The 17,703-nt window shown below is 40.2% G+C and overlaps 1 protein-coding gene across 1 annotated transcript in view; it reads right to left on the bottom strand.

The window, feature by feature from the left end:
- ULK2 (unc-51 like autophagy activating kinase 2) overlaps positions 1–17,703 on the bottom strand; it is a 65,328-nt gene that overhangs the window by 18,465 nt on the left and 29,160 nt on the right. The window contains exons 14-15 of the mRNA XM_024752708.1: positions 8,717–8,777; positions 3,105–3,242 (exon numbers count right to left, since the gene is read on the bottom strand). Coding sequence (XP_024608476.1) covers positions 3,105–3,242; positions 8,717–8,777 — 199 coding nt within the window. The remainder of the gene's footprint in view (positions 1–3,104; positions 3,243–8,716; positions 8,778–17,703) is intronic.

Genomic DNA, 17,703 nt, shown 5'->3' with positions numbered 1-17,703 from the left:
AAAATAATATTACTCCCTCACCGGCAGGTTCAAGGACTTTATTTCTGTCTTTTCTCCTAAAACTTCCTAACAATATGCCGCGGAGTAGATTTTTTAAACATATGGAACGTAGTGATATGCAACAAACATAAAACCTATAAAATTATACAGAGTGAGGTCTCCCTCCCATCCTTGTATCCATCTACCTAATTCCCAACACTTCCTCAATCCTGTTCAAAAGGTCACCATTATTTTTAGTTTCTAATGTATCCTTCCAGAGTTCCTTAATTCAAAAACAAGCAAACTGAATATATAATCTTATTTTCATCTTGTTTTAACAAAGGTAATAGATTCCATATCAATCATTTTCAACATTTTTGTCTTAGATCCCCTTTATATTCTTTTTTTTCTTTTCTTTTCTTTTTTATTTTTGCGGTACACGGGCCTCTCACTGTTGTGGCCTCTCCCGTTGTGGAGCACAGGCTCCAGACTCGCAGGCTCAGCGGCCACGGCTCACGGGCCCAGCCGCTCCGCGGCATGTGGGATCTTCCCGGACCGGGGCACGAACCCGCGTCCCCTGCATCAGCAGGCAGACTCTCAACCACTGCGCCACCAGGGAAGCCCCCCTTTATATTCTTAAAGTTACTGAAGATACCAGAGTTTTTATTTATGCAACTTATTATATCTATTGATTTTTATGGTACTAGAAGTTAAAACTGTGAAATTTTTGTAATAATTCATTAAAAATAATAAACTTATGACACAAGATTATGAAAAATATTTTCCAAAACAAATTATTGGGAAGCATGACATTATTTTGCAAATCTCTAATATCTGGCTCAAGAGATGGTAGTTGGGTATTCATAACTGTTTCTACATTCAGTCTGTTATATGTGTTATTTTGGGAGAAGTACATGAAGAAAACACTGCCTTATAAATTTGTAACTGGAAATAGGAGGAGCACTTTGGTAGCCTTTCAGATACTGTGACACTCCTCTTTGATGCTACCCCAAAACTCAGCAAGTGGTCATTTCTAAGATCAGCTGCAATATGGAATCTGAAACCACATCGGTAAAATTTGTACTCTGTTCCATTAAACTCCATTCTCTGGCAAAAATATCTTGTACTTGGAATGGATCTTATATCTATGTATGCTTTTTTAAAAATTTGGTCATTTGGAAAATACTGGTTGACAGTTATGCAGATATTCCAAACGCTGACGCATTATACAATATCAAAAAGTCACATTCATATCAAAATATCACCACCAACTTAGTTCACTGTTGACAAAATGGCTGTCAACACCACAGCCACAGCTGTCCTCTCAAGCACCAGGTGTTCCATGAAAAAGTGGCTAAGAGTCAGCTCACAATGAAAACAACCATACAAGGGCTTTTCCTTAGGACCACTACTGCGATGTGCAGCAAAGGTGCTTTATGCCTACTTTCCACTCAAGGTGGAGATTGTCAAAGAGAGATAATACCTTTCACTGTTTCACTAAAGACACTCCTCGGTACTACAAGTGTGTGGAGGTAAAGAGACCAGGGCTAACAGCAGAACGGGAGCCACTCCCGTGACCTGTCCTGAGGCACCAGCAGCTTTCCCATCACAGCGTTCACACCAACAGTGCACGTGTCAGCGCAGTGAAGAAAGCAAACAGTATCCGGGAATTACCATGGAAACAGTCTCCACCTCACGGGCCCTCTGAAATGGAGCCGCAGACCACACTTTGAGAACTACTGCTGGTGCACTGTTATTCACTTTGCTGTTTCCATTTTACAATGTACCTTGGAAACTGCCCTACCTCACCACGCAGAGAGCTTCCTGACTCTCTCTGGAAGGTATGTTCCACTGTCACAGATGGATCAGAATAAATCTGTCCCTTACTGGTGGGCACTGGGCTTATTGCTCATCCGTTGCTATTATAACAACTAACCACTTTGTATACATACGATTTTATACACAGGCAAGGAATATATATCTTAGAATAAGTTACCAGAAGCTGACTGATGGGTCAAAGGATATATGCATTACTGATTTTCACAGATATTGCCAAATACTCTTCCTAGAAGTTTTCTTAATTTACATCGCACAAGACGGTGAGGATCCTTTTCCATTCACTGAGCTATTCCTTTGGTGGGTCCTTTTAATCTAAAATCTTGTCTCCTCCAATTTTGGGAAAAAAATTTCTTAATTATTTCCTGGAAATTTTCTTCCTCGCTATTATAGTTTTCTTTCTAGAATGCCTAAACTAATTAATCCTTGAAGAGTATTATTAATTCACACTTTCCATCATCTTGATTTGATTATCTATTTCAAATATGTCCTCAACTCTGTCTTCCAACATTTACTTTTGTTTAGTTCAGTTACTCCATTTTGTAATGTCCAAGAGGTCTTTTTTACTTCGCTTGTTTTCAGTAGCATTTCGTTCTTACTTACAGATGCAGTCTCTAACCTAGCTCTAAGGTACTAGTTCTTCACGTAAGTTTTCCTCTCTTTGCACTCATGCACTTTCCTCCAGACGCAGCTTTCCTGCTGTCAGCCGTCCGCCTCCGTCTGGCCACCCCATCTGAGCTATGACTCCGGCTGCCCTGTTTTGCCTGAGCCCCGCCTGCTCACACACTTACCCTGCCCGGTGGCGACAGCAGGCACCCCTCCGTTGTTCTCTTTCTCACTTCCAGAAACGTGTCGGAAGCGGTCACCCACTCAATACTTATTCTCATTTTACTTGTCTTTGTGGACTTATACCTTTGTCATTCCTTTCCTACTTGAGTGGGGTTTTAGGATGTGGGAGAAATAAATAATATGTACATAGTCTGCTAAAACTGGTGAGATTTTATTTTTTAACAAGTTCTTCCTCAATTCTTAAAAATAATTATAGTTGTGGACAAATATATACATATATATATATATATCTCATACTATATTAATTACCCAGCCAAGCTTAAATATCATTTAAATAGATCCATTACAAAACAATTTATTATTATTCAATTTTGTACATCTCCATTATACACATACGTAAGAGTCTAAGTCGACCATGGAAATTAACAGATGTTTCAATCACAACAACAATTTTAAAAGAAAGGAAGAAGAACTGGGAAAGCGAGCCACTGCTAGCTTACCTTGGAGAGCCATGCAGATTCGTGCCAGAGCTGGCAGTGGAGGTGAGGTTCTGCTCTATGCGCTGGTAGTTCCTTATCTGAGTAGGGACGGGAATGGGGGTGGCTGCGCTGTGAGGGGACACAGTGGGCTGACACTGCCTGCAGACATCATTCATTGAAAAAGGAAAGAAATACAAGTGAGACCGCTTTCCTTTCATCTGACGCATTGGTGGTATTTAGAGGAAATTCTATAAGAAGCCAAATGATCACTTCTGAATGTGAATAAGAAATGATCATCTTGAAAATATACATAAAGCCAAAAAAACCACACTTGTCCTTTACAGAAGTCTACTGGTCTGCACATGCACACTGAGGAGGAAGGCTTGTAAGAAGAAGGGGACAGAGGCCCCTCTGCAACAACAGGAAGGGCCACAGGCCGCAAAACGCAGCTTCATCCGCTCACACTCTGCTCTTCACTCCTCATGCAAGAGGAAAAATACTTCTAGGAAAATATGCTGGGTACAAGAACAGGAAGTTCAAGAGTAGAGATGACTGGAATGTTTACAAAGTTATGAGTGCAGTAAGCGTTCCCAAGGAACTTGGACTTTGATGAAGACTGAAAATACACTGTGTGACTCTCCCTGCACATAATCCATCTGAGGTCCACATTTTGTAGTGTAGCTGGTTTCTTTCCTTGCTTTTCATAAATTCAGAAACAGCATGTCCTTAGATGACTTTCTATTCAATTTACAACATACCTTAAAACATCAGGGACAGTACTGGGCCTTAAGAAAGATGAGTTATTTCCTTCTTTTGCCCTTCTGTAATTCTAAAAAAGCCACAATCTCTCCCATTTTTGCCCAATTACAACCTTACAGAGATAAAGAGATTATATATTTAGTTACCTAAACAAACAATATGATTATCTTCTAAAGTGTCACTTTAGAACTTTTGGAACCATTACTTCATATTTAAATAAAAAGAAAATCTAGGGACTTCCTGGGTGGTCCAGCGGTTAAGACTCTGCGCTCCCAATGCAGGGGGCCTGGGCTGGATCCCTGGTCAGGGAACTAGATCCCCCATGTCTCAACTAAGACCCAGCACAGCATGCATGCATGAATGAATAAACAAATAAATATTTAAAAAAGAAAGAATCTAAGAGACAAAAGTACCCCCAAATTATAAATCTAGATATTAATGGGTACACTAAATAAAGATGTAATCTGGGCCATCAGTAACATAAAGGTGGGGGCAGTATACTCTTATACTCTATACGAGTAGAGTTTTTATATGTGATTGAAGTTATCAGTTTCAAATAGATTGTTATAACTTTAAATTATTTTATATAATCTCAATGGTAACCTCAAAGAATATACCTACAGAATATACACAATAGGAAATGAGAAGAGAATCAAAGCATATCAGTACTGAAAAAAAAAACAAGATACAAAGGTAGTAAGAGAGGAAATGAGGGACAAAAGAGCCACAAGACATACAGAAAAGTAACAAAATGGCAGTAATAAATCTTTCCCTATTAGGCTGGAAGTGAAAGGATGGAAAGAGATATTCCATGCAAATGGTACCCAAAGGAGAGCAGGGGTGGCTACATTAACATCAGACAAAATAGACTTTCAGTCAGATGCTGTTATAAGAAACAAAAAAAGGACATTATATAATGATAAAAGGGTCAATTACCCAGGAAGACATACGAATTATACATCTTCATGCACCAAACATCAGTACTACCACATATATGAGGCACATACATAACAGACTTGAAGGGAGAAAAGACAATTCTACAAAAATAATCGCAGGCTGAACCCACACCCTCAATCATGGATAGAACAACCAGATGGAAGACCAATAAAGAAACAACCGCCTGAACAGCGCCACAGACAACAGGACCTAACAGACGCTGAACACTCCCCCCACTGACAGAACACATTTTTCTCTGATGCACTGGAAGCGTTCTCCAGGACGTACCCCATGTAGGCCACAAAACATACCTTAACAAATTTAAATCATACAAAGTATCTTTTCCAATCAACCACAAAGGATAGAAACTAGAAATCAACAGCAGAAGGAAAACTAGAAAATCCACAAATACATGGAAACTAAGCAACACAACTCTTAAACAACCTATGGGTCAAAGAAGAAATCTCAGAAAAAATCAGCAAATAACCTGAGAAAAAGAAAAATGAAAACACAATGTACCAAAACTTATGGGATACAGTCAGAGTAGTGCTAAGAGGAAGTCTGTATCTCACATTCGAAAAGGTCTCAAATCAACAACCTAACTCTATCCCTCAAGGAACTAGAAAAAGAAGACAACTAAACTCAAAGTTAGCAGAAGGAAGGAAATAACAGGTAGATGGGAGAACATACACAGATTATGCATCTTGATTTATTCAGAACTCTTTTTCTAAGATTCTGGTTGTCTTCCACTTGAGGGAAGGAAATAATAAAGATTAGAGGAGAGGTAAAGAAAACTGAGAAAATGGAAAAACAATAGAAAAAAATCAAGGAAACTAAGAGTTGGTTTATTTTTTTAAAATAAAATCAATGAAATTGACAGACCCTTAGCAAGATTAACTAAGGGTAAAAAAGACTCAAAATCAGAGGAAAGAAGGAACATAACTAGTGCCACAGAAATAAAAAGGATTTTAAGAGAATACTATGAACAACTGCTTACCAACAAACTGATAACCTAGAAGATACAGAAAAAATCCTACAAATACACAAACTACCAAGACTAGATCATGAAGAAAGAAAATGTAAACAGACCCATTACTAGTAATGAGACTGAATCAGTAACTGAAAACCTCCCAACAAAGAAAAGTCTAGGACCAGATGGCTTCACTGGTGAATTCTATCAAACAGTTAAAGACTTAACACAAACACCCAAACTCTCCCAAAAATTTGAAGAGGAAGGAACACTCCCCAACTCATTCTATGAGTTCAGCATTACCCTAGTACCAAAGCCAGACACAGACACTACAAGAAAACTAGAGAATATCCCTGATGAAATTTGATGTGAAAATCCTCAACAAAATACTAGCAAACCAAATTCAACAGCACCCTAAAAGGATCAAACACCATGACCAAATGGGATTTACAGTATACCACCATTAACAGAACAAGGACAAAAATCACATGATCATCGCAATTGATGCAGAAAGAGCATTTGCCAAAATCCAGCACCCTTTCATGATAAAACCACTAAATAAAATAGGAACAGAAGGGAATTACCTCAATATAATAAAGGTCATATATGAAAAGCCCACAGCTAACAGCATACTCAATGGTGAAAGACAGAAAGCCTTTCTTCTACGATCAGTAATGAGACAAGAATGGCCACTCCCAACACTTCTATTCAACGTAGAATTCTCAGCCAGAGCAATTAGGCAAGAAAAAGAAATTAAAGACTTTCAAACTGGAAAGGAAGAAGTAAAATTATCTCTGTTCACAGATAACATGACCTTAAATGTAGAAAACTCTAAAGATTTCACATGTAAAAAAACCCCAAAACATATTAGAGCTAGCAAACTCAGAAAAGGTGCAGGATACAAAATCAACACCCACAAATCAGCTGTATTTCCATTTACTAAAAATGAACAATCCCCAAAGGAAATTAAGAAAACAATCTCACCGACAACAGTATCAAAAAGAATAAAATACTGAGAAGTAAGTCTAACCAAGGAGATGAAAGACTTGTATGCTGAAAACTACAAAACACTGCTAAAAGAAATTAAAGAAGACATCTCATTTCCATAGATTGGATGACTTAGTATTTAAGATGTCAATTGTACTACCCAAAGTGTTTTATATGGATCAGTGCAATCCCTATCAAAATCCCAATGGCGGGGAGGGGGAAGGGTAAGCTGTGACAAAGTGAGAGGGTGGCATGGACATATATACACTACCAAATGTAAAATAGATAGCTAGTGGGAAGCAGCCACATAGCACAGGGAGATCAGGTCGGTGGTTTGTGACCACCTAGAGGAGTGGGAGGGGGAGGGTGGGAGGGAAGGAGACGCAAGAGGGAAGAGATATGGGAACATATGTATATGTATAACTGATTCACTTTGTTATAAAGCAGAAACTAACACACCATTGTAAAGCAATTATACTCCAATAAAGATGTTAAAAAAAAAATCCCAATGGCAATTTTTGCATAAATAGAAAAATAAAAAAAATCTATCCTAGAATTCATATGGAATCTGCAAGGACCATGAATAGTCACAATAATCTTGGAAAAGAAGAATAAAATTAGAGGTCTCATACTTCTTCTTTTTATTTATTTATTTATTTTTTTGCTGCGCCACACGGCTTGTGGGATCTTAGTTCCCCAACTGGGGACTGAACCCAGGCCCACAGCAGTGAAAGCACTGAGTCCTAACCATTGGACCGCCAGGGAATTCCCAGAGGTCTCATACTTTTTTATTTAAAAACATATTTCAGGACTTCTCTGGTGGCGCGGTTGTTAAGAATCCACCTGTCAATGCAGGGGACACAGGTTCAAGCCCTGGTCTGGGAAGATCCCACATGCTGCAGAGCAACTAAGCTCGCGCACCACAACTACGGAGCCTGCACTCGAGAGCTCATGCTCCACAACAAGAGAGGCTACCACAGTGAGAAGCCCATGCACCGCAACGAAGAGTAGCCCCTGCTCGCCACAACTAGAGGAAGCCCGCGTGCAAGCAAGGAAGACCCAACACAGCCAAAAATAAATAAATTTTTAAAAAAACATATTACAAAGCTACAGTAATCAAAACAGTGTGGCACTGGCATAAAGACAGATCTACAGACCAGTAGAGCAGAACAGAGAGCCCAGAAACAAACACTTGCATACATGGACAAATGATTTATGACAAGGGTGCCACCACCACTCAATGGAGAAAGGACAGTCTCTTCAGCAAATGGTGCTGGGAAAACAAGACATCCACAGGCAAAAAATGAAACTGGACCCTTATCTTATGCCATATACAAAAATCAACTAAAAATAGATTAAAGATCTAAATATAACAATATAATATATAACCATATAAAAGTATATGGAGGAACTTCCCTGGTGGCACAGTGGTTAAGAATCCGCCTGCAAATGCAGGGTACATGGGTTCCAGCCCTTGTCTGGGAAGACCCCACATGCCGCGGAGCAACTAAGCCCGTGCGCCACAACTACTGAGCCTGTGTTCCAGAGCCCGCGAGCCGCAACTACTAAGCCCGCGTGCCACGACTACTGAAGCCTTTGTGCCTAGAACCCGTGCTCTGGAACAAGAGAAGCCACCACAATGAGAAGCCCCCGCTCGACACAACTAAAGAAAGCCGGTGTGCAGCAATGAAGACCCAACACAGCCCAAAATAAATACATAAATAAATAAATGTATATTAAAAAAAATAAGTATACGGAGATCTGTTCCACAACATTGTGGATATACTTAATGTTATTATTGAACTCAAACTGAAAAATGGTTAAGATGGCAGATTTTATGTTTTTTAACACAATTTAAAAAGTTTTTAAAGAATAGATTGTGAAACAAAATAAATTTTACACCAAGAACACAGAATTCTATAACTTTACTCACACACAAAAAAATATGAAAAAATGTTTAGTGAAACATATGCAAACATACCCTCCACACACCAAGAACTCATTAGAAGCACGTCTGCCAGCAGTGCCCATCAGCAGATCATCTAAAGGAAAAAGAGAAAAATACAGTCAGTTCTGCTATACCACCTGTTTAAAAAATGTATATATATTGTTCCAACATGACTATTAGGAAACAATCTGATCACAGTACGAATTTACCATTTGCTTATGTTGTGATTTTGCCCATGAGTAACAACAGGTGAGCACGGAACACTGCACCCAGCTGAATTCACAGGCTGCAAACATCAGGTCTTTTCAGGGTAAGTGTACTGCAGTGTATACATATTTCTTCACCTTTTACCATGTGCAAAACCTGTGCTGTTTTTATCATGTTCCTTTTCATGTGCCATGGACAAAGGTTTTGAGTGTTGTGCTCCTAATCCCGATTTGCCCATAAACTGTGTGGTTTTTATTGAACTACTTTGCAGGGTGTGGTGACTTTTAGGAACATGTGTGTCACGTTCTAGTACAGCTGCCTGTATCCGAAGCCTAATTCACTCTAATGCTGGAGCACCCACACTCCTGCGTGACACTCTCCTGTGTCTTGCACGGGTAGCTGAACAAGATGTCATGAAACTGGGGCCTCTTGGACACAGATGCCACAGGCCATCTTCATGCTCAGACATCACTCGTCTAAGGGAATAGAGCACAGCTCAGAACACAGGGGCCTGTCACCTCTACACCCACTAGATCATACTGCCCTGTGTGACCTTTACATGGCTGCAAAGGTATAATTCATATGTGTTGATGTGAAATAGCAGTGTTGACCAAATAATATAAATTTTTAAAAATAAAATAAACTATGGTAACCTCAAAATACTCAAAAAGGAAAAAAATAATCACAAATATCCTTTTGAATGGCCATACATGGAACTGAGAAATACATTTACTTTGGTCACTACTCTCATGAAGCTTACATTCTAGCAGTGAATGAAGGTAATAATACCAGGCAGTGATAAGATGTATAAAAGGAAAATGAATCAGGGTAAGGGGATAAAGAGAGGGGCAAGAAAGGAGTCGATTTTAAAGACAATAGTTTCCTACGGAGGAAACCGGGCAGAGGGGACAGGGTTGGAAGCTGGAGTTCACTAAGAGTTCACCTCTTCATTTTGTAGCTTTGAGTTTGGAATCATACATCATTATGAAACAAAATTAAGTCAAAAGAAAAGAACAAGCCCTAGAAATCAAAAATAAAATGAAGTGATGGAACCTAATCATATATCAGCTTGGTAGCATAACCACCAGCGGGGAATGAATGCTTTCTTTCTTTTCTTTTTTTTTTTTAAGTTCTTTATTGAGGATTTTTTGTTTTTGTTTTTGTTTGGGTTGGGTCTCCGTTGCTGTGCGTGGGCTTTCTCTAGTTGCTGCGAGCGGGGGCTACTCTTCGTTGCGGTGCACAGGCTTCTCATTGTGGTGGCTTCTCCTGTCGTGCAGCATGGGCTCTAGGTGCGTGGGCTTCAGTAGTTGTGGCGCACGGGCTTAGTTGCTCCGCGGCATGTGGGATCTTCCTTGACCAGGGATCGAACCAATGTCCCCTGCACTGGCAGGTGGGTTCTTAACCACTGCGCCACCAGGGAAGTCTGGGGAATGCTTTCAAGTGACTTTAAACTCAGTAATTTAATTAGGAGGGGTGCGGGAAACACCCAACTCCAGGCCCCTGTAGTCCTCCTGTTCCACCTGAGGCAAGAGGAAGAATCTGAAACACCTGTGAAGTTCACAGCCCAGAGGCACAGGCTCAACGCAAGGCAGAGCCCCAATCACAGGACTCGCCCACTCCTCACCACCACATCACTAAAGGCCTATTGACAGCAGGTCCTTTCACCCGGTACATCATGTGCACCTATCAAGAAAGAATTACAGAACTTCCCTGGTGGTGCAGTGGTTAAGAATCCGCCTGCCGGGCTTCCCTGGTGACGCAGTGGTTGAGAGTCCGCCTGCCGATGCAGGGGACACGGGTTCATGCCCCGGTCCGGGAAGATCCCACATGCCGCGGGGCGGCTGGGCCCGTGAGCCATGGCCGCTGAGCCTGCGCGTCCGGAGCCTGTGCTCCACAATGGGAGAGGCCACAGCAGTGAGAGGCCCGCGTACCGCAAAAAAAAAAAAAAAAAGAACCCGCCTGCCAATGCAGGGGACACGGGTTCATGCCCCGGTCCGGGAAGATCCCACATGCCACAGAGCAACTAAGCCCGTATGCCACAACTACAGAGCCTGTGCTCTAGAGACCACGAGCCACAACTACTGAGCCCAAGTGCTGCAACTACTGAAGACCCCACGCCTAGGGCCCGTGCTCTGCAACAAGAGAAGCCACCACAATGAGGAGCCTGCGCACTGCAACGAAGAGTAGCCCCCAGTCGCCGCAACCAGAGAAAAGCTCGCGTGCAGCAATGAAGACCCAACGCAACCAAAAATAAAAATAAATAAAATAAATTTATTTTTTAAAAAAGAATATTATTTCTTTAAACAAAAAAAAAGGAAAGAATTACAAGGCATATCAAAAGGCAAAAAAAAAAACCAAACACACTTTTTTTTTTTTTGGCGGTACGCGGGCCTCTCACTGTTGTGGCCCCTCCCGTTGCGGAGCACAGGCTCTGGACGCGCAGGCTCAGCGGCCATGGCTCACGGGCCCCGCCGCTCCGCAGCATGTGGGATCTTCCTGGACCGGGGCACAAACCTGTGTCCCCTGCATTGGCAGGCGGACTCTCAACCACTGCACCACCAGGGAAGCCCCCAGAAAAACACACTTTGAAGAGACAGAGAAAGCATCAGAACCAGACATGGTGGGGATGTTGGAATTATCAGACAGGGAATTTCAAACAAGTATGATTAATATGCTCAGGGCTCAAGTGGGGAAAGCAGACAGCATGCAAGAACAGATGGGCAAGGTAAGCAGAGATGGAAATCCTAAGATCCAAAAAGAAATGCTGGAGATAAACACTGTAAGGTTAATGAAGAATGTCTTTGGTGTGCTTATTAGTAGACTGGACATGTTTGAGGACAGAATCTCTGAGCAAGAGTATCATTTCAAGAGAACCCTTGAAAACCCAAAAACAAAGAGAACAAAGACTTTAAAAAAAAGCACCCAAAAAACAAAACAGAATATCCACAGTCTGTGGGACAACTATAAAAGGTGTAACATGTACATAATGGTGATTCCAGAAGGAGAATTAAGAGGAGCAACAGAAGGAAATACTTGAAACAATGACTAAGAATTTCCCCAAATTAATGTCAGACACCAAGCTACAGATCCAGGAAGCTCAGAAAACACCCAGCAGGGTAAATGCCCCAAACAACTACATGTCAGCATGTCATTTTCAAATGACAGAATATCAAACATACAGAAAATACCCTGAAAGAAGCCAGAGGAAAGGAACACCATACCTACAGAGGAACAAAGATAAGAATTACATAGACTTCTCCTCAGGAACCATGCAAGCAGAAAGAGAGTGGAGGGAAATATTTAAGGTGTTGAGAGAAATAAACCGCCAACTTAGAATTCTGTACCCTGCAAAATTATCCTCCAAAATGAAGGAGAAATAAAGACTCTCAGACAAATAAAAATTGAGGGGATTTGTTGCCAGTAGATCTGCCTTGCAAGAAGTTCTTTAGAGAGAAGGAAAATAATATGGATCAGAAAACTGAATCTACATAAAGAAAGGAAGAACACTGAAGAAGGAATAAGTGAAGGTAAAATAAAAACTTTTATTTTTATTATTATTTTTTAATTGGAGTAAAATTGCTTTACAATGTTGTTAAGTTTCTGCTGTACAATGAAATGAATCAGCTATATGTAGACATATATCCCCTCCCGCTTGGACCTCCCTCCCACCCCGCCACATCCCACCCATCTAGGTCATCACAGAGCACCGAGCTGATCTCCCTGTGCTATACAGCAGGTTCCCACTAGCTAGCTATTTTACACGATAGCGTATTTATGTCAAACCTAAGCTCCCAATTTGTCTTAGCTTCCCCTTCCCCACCGTGTCCACATGTCCATCCTCTATGTCTACGTCTCTATTCCTGCCCTGGAACTAGGTTCATATGTACCATTTTTCTAGATTCCACATAGATGCGTTAATATACGATATTTGTTTTTCTCTTTCTGGCTTAGTTCACTCTGTATGACAGACTCTAGGTCCATCCACATCTCTACAAATGACCCAATTTCATTCCTTTTTATGGCTGAGTAATACTGCACTGTATATACGTACCACATCTTCTTTATCCACTCACCTATCATTGGACATTTATGTTGTTTCCATGTCCTGGCTATTGTAAATAGTGCTACAATGAACACTGGGGTACATGTGTCCTTTTGAATTATGGTTTTCTCAGGGTACATACCCACTAGTGGGGTTGCTGGGTCATATGGTAGTTCTATTTTCAGTTTTTTAAGGAACCTCCATACTGTTCTCCATAGTGGCTGTATCAATTTACATTCCCACCAGCAGTGCAAAAGGGTTCCCTTTTCTCCACACCCTCTCCAGCATTTATTGTTTATAGATTTTTTTGATGATGGCCATTCTGACTGGTGTGAGGTGATACCTCATTGTAGTTTTGATTTGCGTTTCTCTAATAATTAGTGATGGTGAGCATCTTTTCACGTGCCTCTTGGCCACCTGTATGCCTTCTTTGGTGAAATGTCTGTTTAGGTCTTCTGCCTGTATTTTAATTGGGTTGTTTGTTTTTTTGATATTGAGCTCCATGAGCTGTTTACAGGTAACAATTTGTTCAAAATAACAACAGCAACAATGTACTCAGTTATGTATGCTTCCCTATATATCTTATGTGTACATATACATACATACTTATGTAGCTTATATGTGTGAAATTAATGACAGCAGTGATACAAGGGATGGGAGGAAGGAATTAGGATTATTTTGTTATTGGTATTATAAGATACCCACACTATTTATGAATGGTATAGCATATCTGAAAGTGGGCTCGGATTAGTTACACATGTATATTGCAAATCTAGAGCAACCACTAAAAAAAATTAAAAAGAGGTATAATTGATATGCTAAGAATGGAAAGAAAATAGAACCATAATAAATGCTCAATTAAAACCACAAAAGGTAGAAAAAGAGTGGAAGACAAATACAAGAACAAAGATCAAGGACAACAACAGAAAACAGTAATGAATATGGTAGATACTAAGCCAGGTACAGCAACAATCACTTTTAACATCAGTGGTCTAAATGCACAATTAAAAGACAGAAATTTCAAAGAAGATACACAGATGGCCAACAGGCACATGAAAAGATGCTCAACATCGCTTATTATTAAAGAAACGCAAATCAAAACCGCAATGAGGTACACCACCTCACACCAGTCTGAACGGCTACCATCAAAAAGTCTACAAGTAATAAATGCTGGAGAGGGTGTGGAGAAAAGGGAACCCTCCTACCCTGTTGGTGGGAATGTAAATTGGTGCAGCCACTATGGAGAACAGTATGGAGGTTCCTCAAAAAACTAAAAATAGGGATGCCATATGATCCAGCAATCCTACTCCTGGGGATATATCTGGAGAAAACGCTAATTCAAAACGATAACATGCACCCGTATGTTCATAGCAGCACTATTCACAATGGCCAAGACATGCAAACAACCTAAAGGTCCATCAACAGATGAATGAATAAAGAAGATGTTGTACATACACACAATGGAAATTACTCATAAAAAAGAATGAAAAATGACATTTACAGCTTCATGGCTGGATCTAGAGATTATCATACTAAGTGAAGTAAGTCAGACAGAGAAAGACAAATACCATATATCACTTATATGTGGAATCTAAAAAAATGATACAAATGAACTTATGTACAAAACAGAAATAGACTCACAGACACAGAAAACAAACTTATGGTTAGCAAAGGGGATAAGGAGGGATAAATTAGGAGTTTGGGATTAACATATACACACTACTGGTATATAAAACAGATAACCAACAAGAACCTATACTGTATAGCACAGAGAACTATATTCAATATCTTGTAATAACCTATAACGGAAAATAATCTGAAAGAGAATACATATATGTATAACTGAATCACTTTGCTGTACACTTGAAAATAACACAACATTGTAAATTAACTATACTTCAATTTTTAAAAAAGTAGGAAAGGGGGAGGGGGAGCTGTACAGATGAGCCACGAGCCCCACCCACAATGCAGGAGCTGCAGTCCCCTTCAAAAAAAAAAAAAAAAAAATCAGTGGCTTCCAGGGGTTAGGTGGGGAGAAATAAGTAAGTAGACCACAGAGGATTTTTAAGGCAGTGAAAATGCTCTGTATAATAACAATGGTGGAAACAAGTCATTATACATTTGTCCAAACCACAGAATGTACACCACCAAGAGTGAACTCTAAAGTAAACTGTGGACGTTAGGTGATTATGATGTGTCAATGTCGGTTCATCGTTGGTGACAAATGTACCACTCTGGTGACTGATGATGGCAATGGGGGAAGCTATGAAATAAGGGGTACATAAGGGTATATGGGAAATCTCTGTACCTTTCTCTCAATTTTGTTGTATAACCTAAAACCGCCCTAAAGAATTAAATCTTAGCGAGCTCCCTGATGGACTATTGCTTAGGATTCCAAGCTTTCACTACCGTAGCCCAGGTTCAGTCCCTGGTTGGGGAAATGAGATCCCGCAAGCTGCGTGCCGTGACCAAAAAGGAAAAATTAAATCTTTTAAAAAACTATCTTGGGCTTCCCTGGTGGCGCAGTGGTTGGGAGTCCACCTGCCGATGCAGGGGACACGGGTTCGTGCCCCGGTCCGGGAGGATCCCACGTGCCGCGGAGTGGCTGAGCCCGTGAGCCATGGCCGCTGAGCCTGCGCGTCCGGAGCCTGTGCTCCGCGGTGGGAGAGGCTACAGCAGTGAGAGGCCCACGTACCGCAAAACAAACAAACAAACAAAAACTACCTTATACATATGATATACTTCACAATAACAAATTTTTACTAATTACATGGCAGGGTGTGGTCAACCATAACAAATGCTGCGGACACATCAAAAAGATAAGGACTGAGAAATGACCCCTGGGATTTGGCAGCATAAAAAGACCTCAACAGGAGCAGTTTTGGAAAAAAAGAAATGTTTTTAAGACAACATTTATACAACTACAAAAAAACTACAAAAAAAAAAAAGGTAACTTGAATAAAACAAAAGGTGTGAATGTCCTTTACATAGAAAAGTATAAACATGCATCAAAACACACTAAAGAAATCTAAGTGGAGGAACACACACACACACATTCTTGAGTAGGCAATTCTCTAGGTCCCTGAATAGGTCTTAGAGAATCAATACAATGCTGATCAAAATCCCCAGATGGTTTTTTGTAGGAGTTTCAAGTTGAAATTAAACTATATGGGGGAGGAAAGGGGGCTGAGAATAGCCTGGTGACTCCACAGAATTCTAGGAGGCTCCCCACCGTCACCTTCCACCCCATCTACGCACACACAAGCAAATCCTTTATATACGCCTGATATGACAAGTCTGGAACTGCATATCAGTGTAGAAAGGACGGAATATTCAATAACTAATGCTAGGGTAATTGATAGAGCCCTTATTCCATCTACACAAATTAATTCCAGGTAAAGTTAAATATGAAAAAAAACGATGAAAATCTTTAGAAGGCACCATGATAACATTGGGGCAGCATGACAGACGTGTTAGTGGCTACAACTTGCTTATACCAATATTTTATAGAGTTGAAGTTGTACATATCTAGAGCATCCACCTGGAAGAAATTCTGGCACAAGGACATCTGTTATAACACATTTTGAACAGTAAAAAGATAGAAATGTTCCAAGTCATAATCAGTGGGGAAATAGATAAACTATGGTTTAGTTGTACTATAAATATCATATATTAAAATGAACTAGATACAAACCTAGATACAGATCTTGATACACAGCAAAAATATGAAAAAGCAAACTACAGAAAACAATATTCTATATAACATTTACTTGAAACTAAAATCATAAAAATACTGTATGTTCTTTATGGATACAGGGGCACATGAGAATTACAAATCGAGAGGAAGAATGTACCTCTGGCAAGAGAAAAATGATGCAAGTACTCTGGCTGTACCTACAGCACTTTATACCTTTAAAAAGACATCTAAAACAGGTATGTCAAAATGCTGACATAAATAAAATTAGCACGGTGGATGATCTGAGTATCTGCCGCGTTATTTTGTTTGAAATATTTCACAATTTAAAAAGTTTTAATTACCTTTTTAGTGAAATAAAACCACCATACAGGATGATTTTTAAAGGCAGCTGCCAGCTCTCAGCACACGGATCAGGGCCCGCCGCTTGCCTTATGTGCTGTGTGTGCTTCCCCTGCCCCAGCCAATCAGCCCCGAAGCATGTTTGGTCTAGGGCCACAGCCTTCACAACAGCCAGCGCAGGGGTGAATGTAAGCAGCTACTAAATACGTATTTGACAAACAACTAGAGACCTCTTGATACAAACGTCTCCAACTTTCTACATCTGCACACAGTCAACTGGGTACCATTCACTTGTTGAAAGTAATCAAATTTCCAAACCATGTTTCCCTCTTTTTTCATGGTTTTGTCTAACTTCTCTTTTTGTAGGTTTTCTGCTGCCCTTCACCGTTCCACAGAACCCTGACTGTTTTCAGTCAGCTTGGATTCTGCTTCCTTTATACAAATTCTTCCTGTAAATTTATGAGGCTCATTCCTGAACTCAGGCCAGTAGCTCCTGAAGCACCATCCAGACTGTTTTTAAGACCCTTTGACTCTCAGGCTTTTTCCAAAAGAGGTCTTCCTTTAATTCCTTTCCTTAAATTTAATTTCTCTCCTTATGTTGGCTTCTCTATTCCTTTCTGTTTGGATACAAACAGAATTTGAGATCGTTTCCTACAAAGTTTTCATCTACCTTCAGAATCCAAGGTTACTGTCTTATAGAAGATGACTGAGCAGATTACAGGAAGGTAGGTAGAT

This window comes from Neophocaena asiaeorientalis, unplaced genomic scaffold (genome assembly GCF_003031525.2).
Source record: "Neophocaena asiaeorientalis asiaeorientalis breed wild unplaced genomic scaffold, Neophocaena_asiaeorientalis_V1.1 scaffold540, whole genome shotgun sequence".
Classification (NCBI taxonomy): Eukaryota; Metazoa; Chordata; class Mammalia; order Artiodactyla; family Phocoenidae; genus Neophocaena; species Neophocaena asiaeorientalis.
This window is presented reverse-complemented; position numbering and strand designations above follow the sequence as displayed.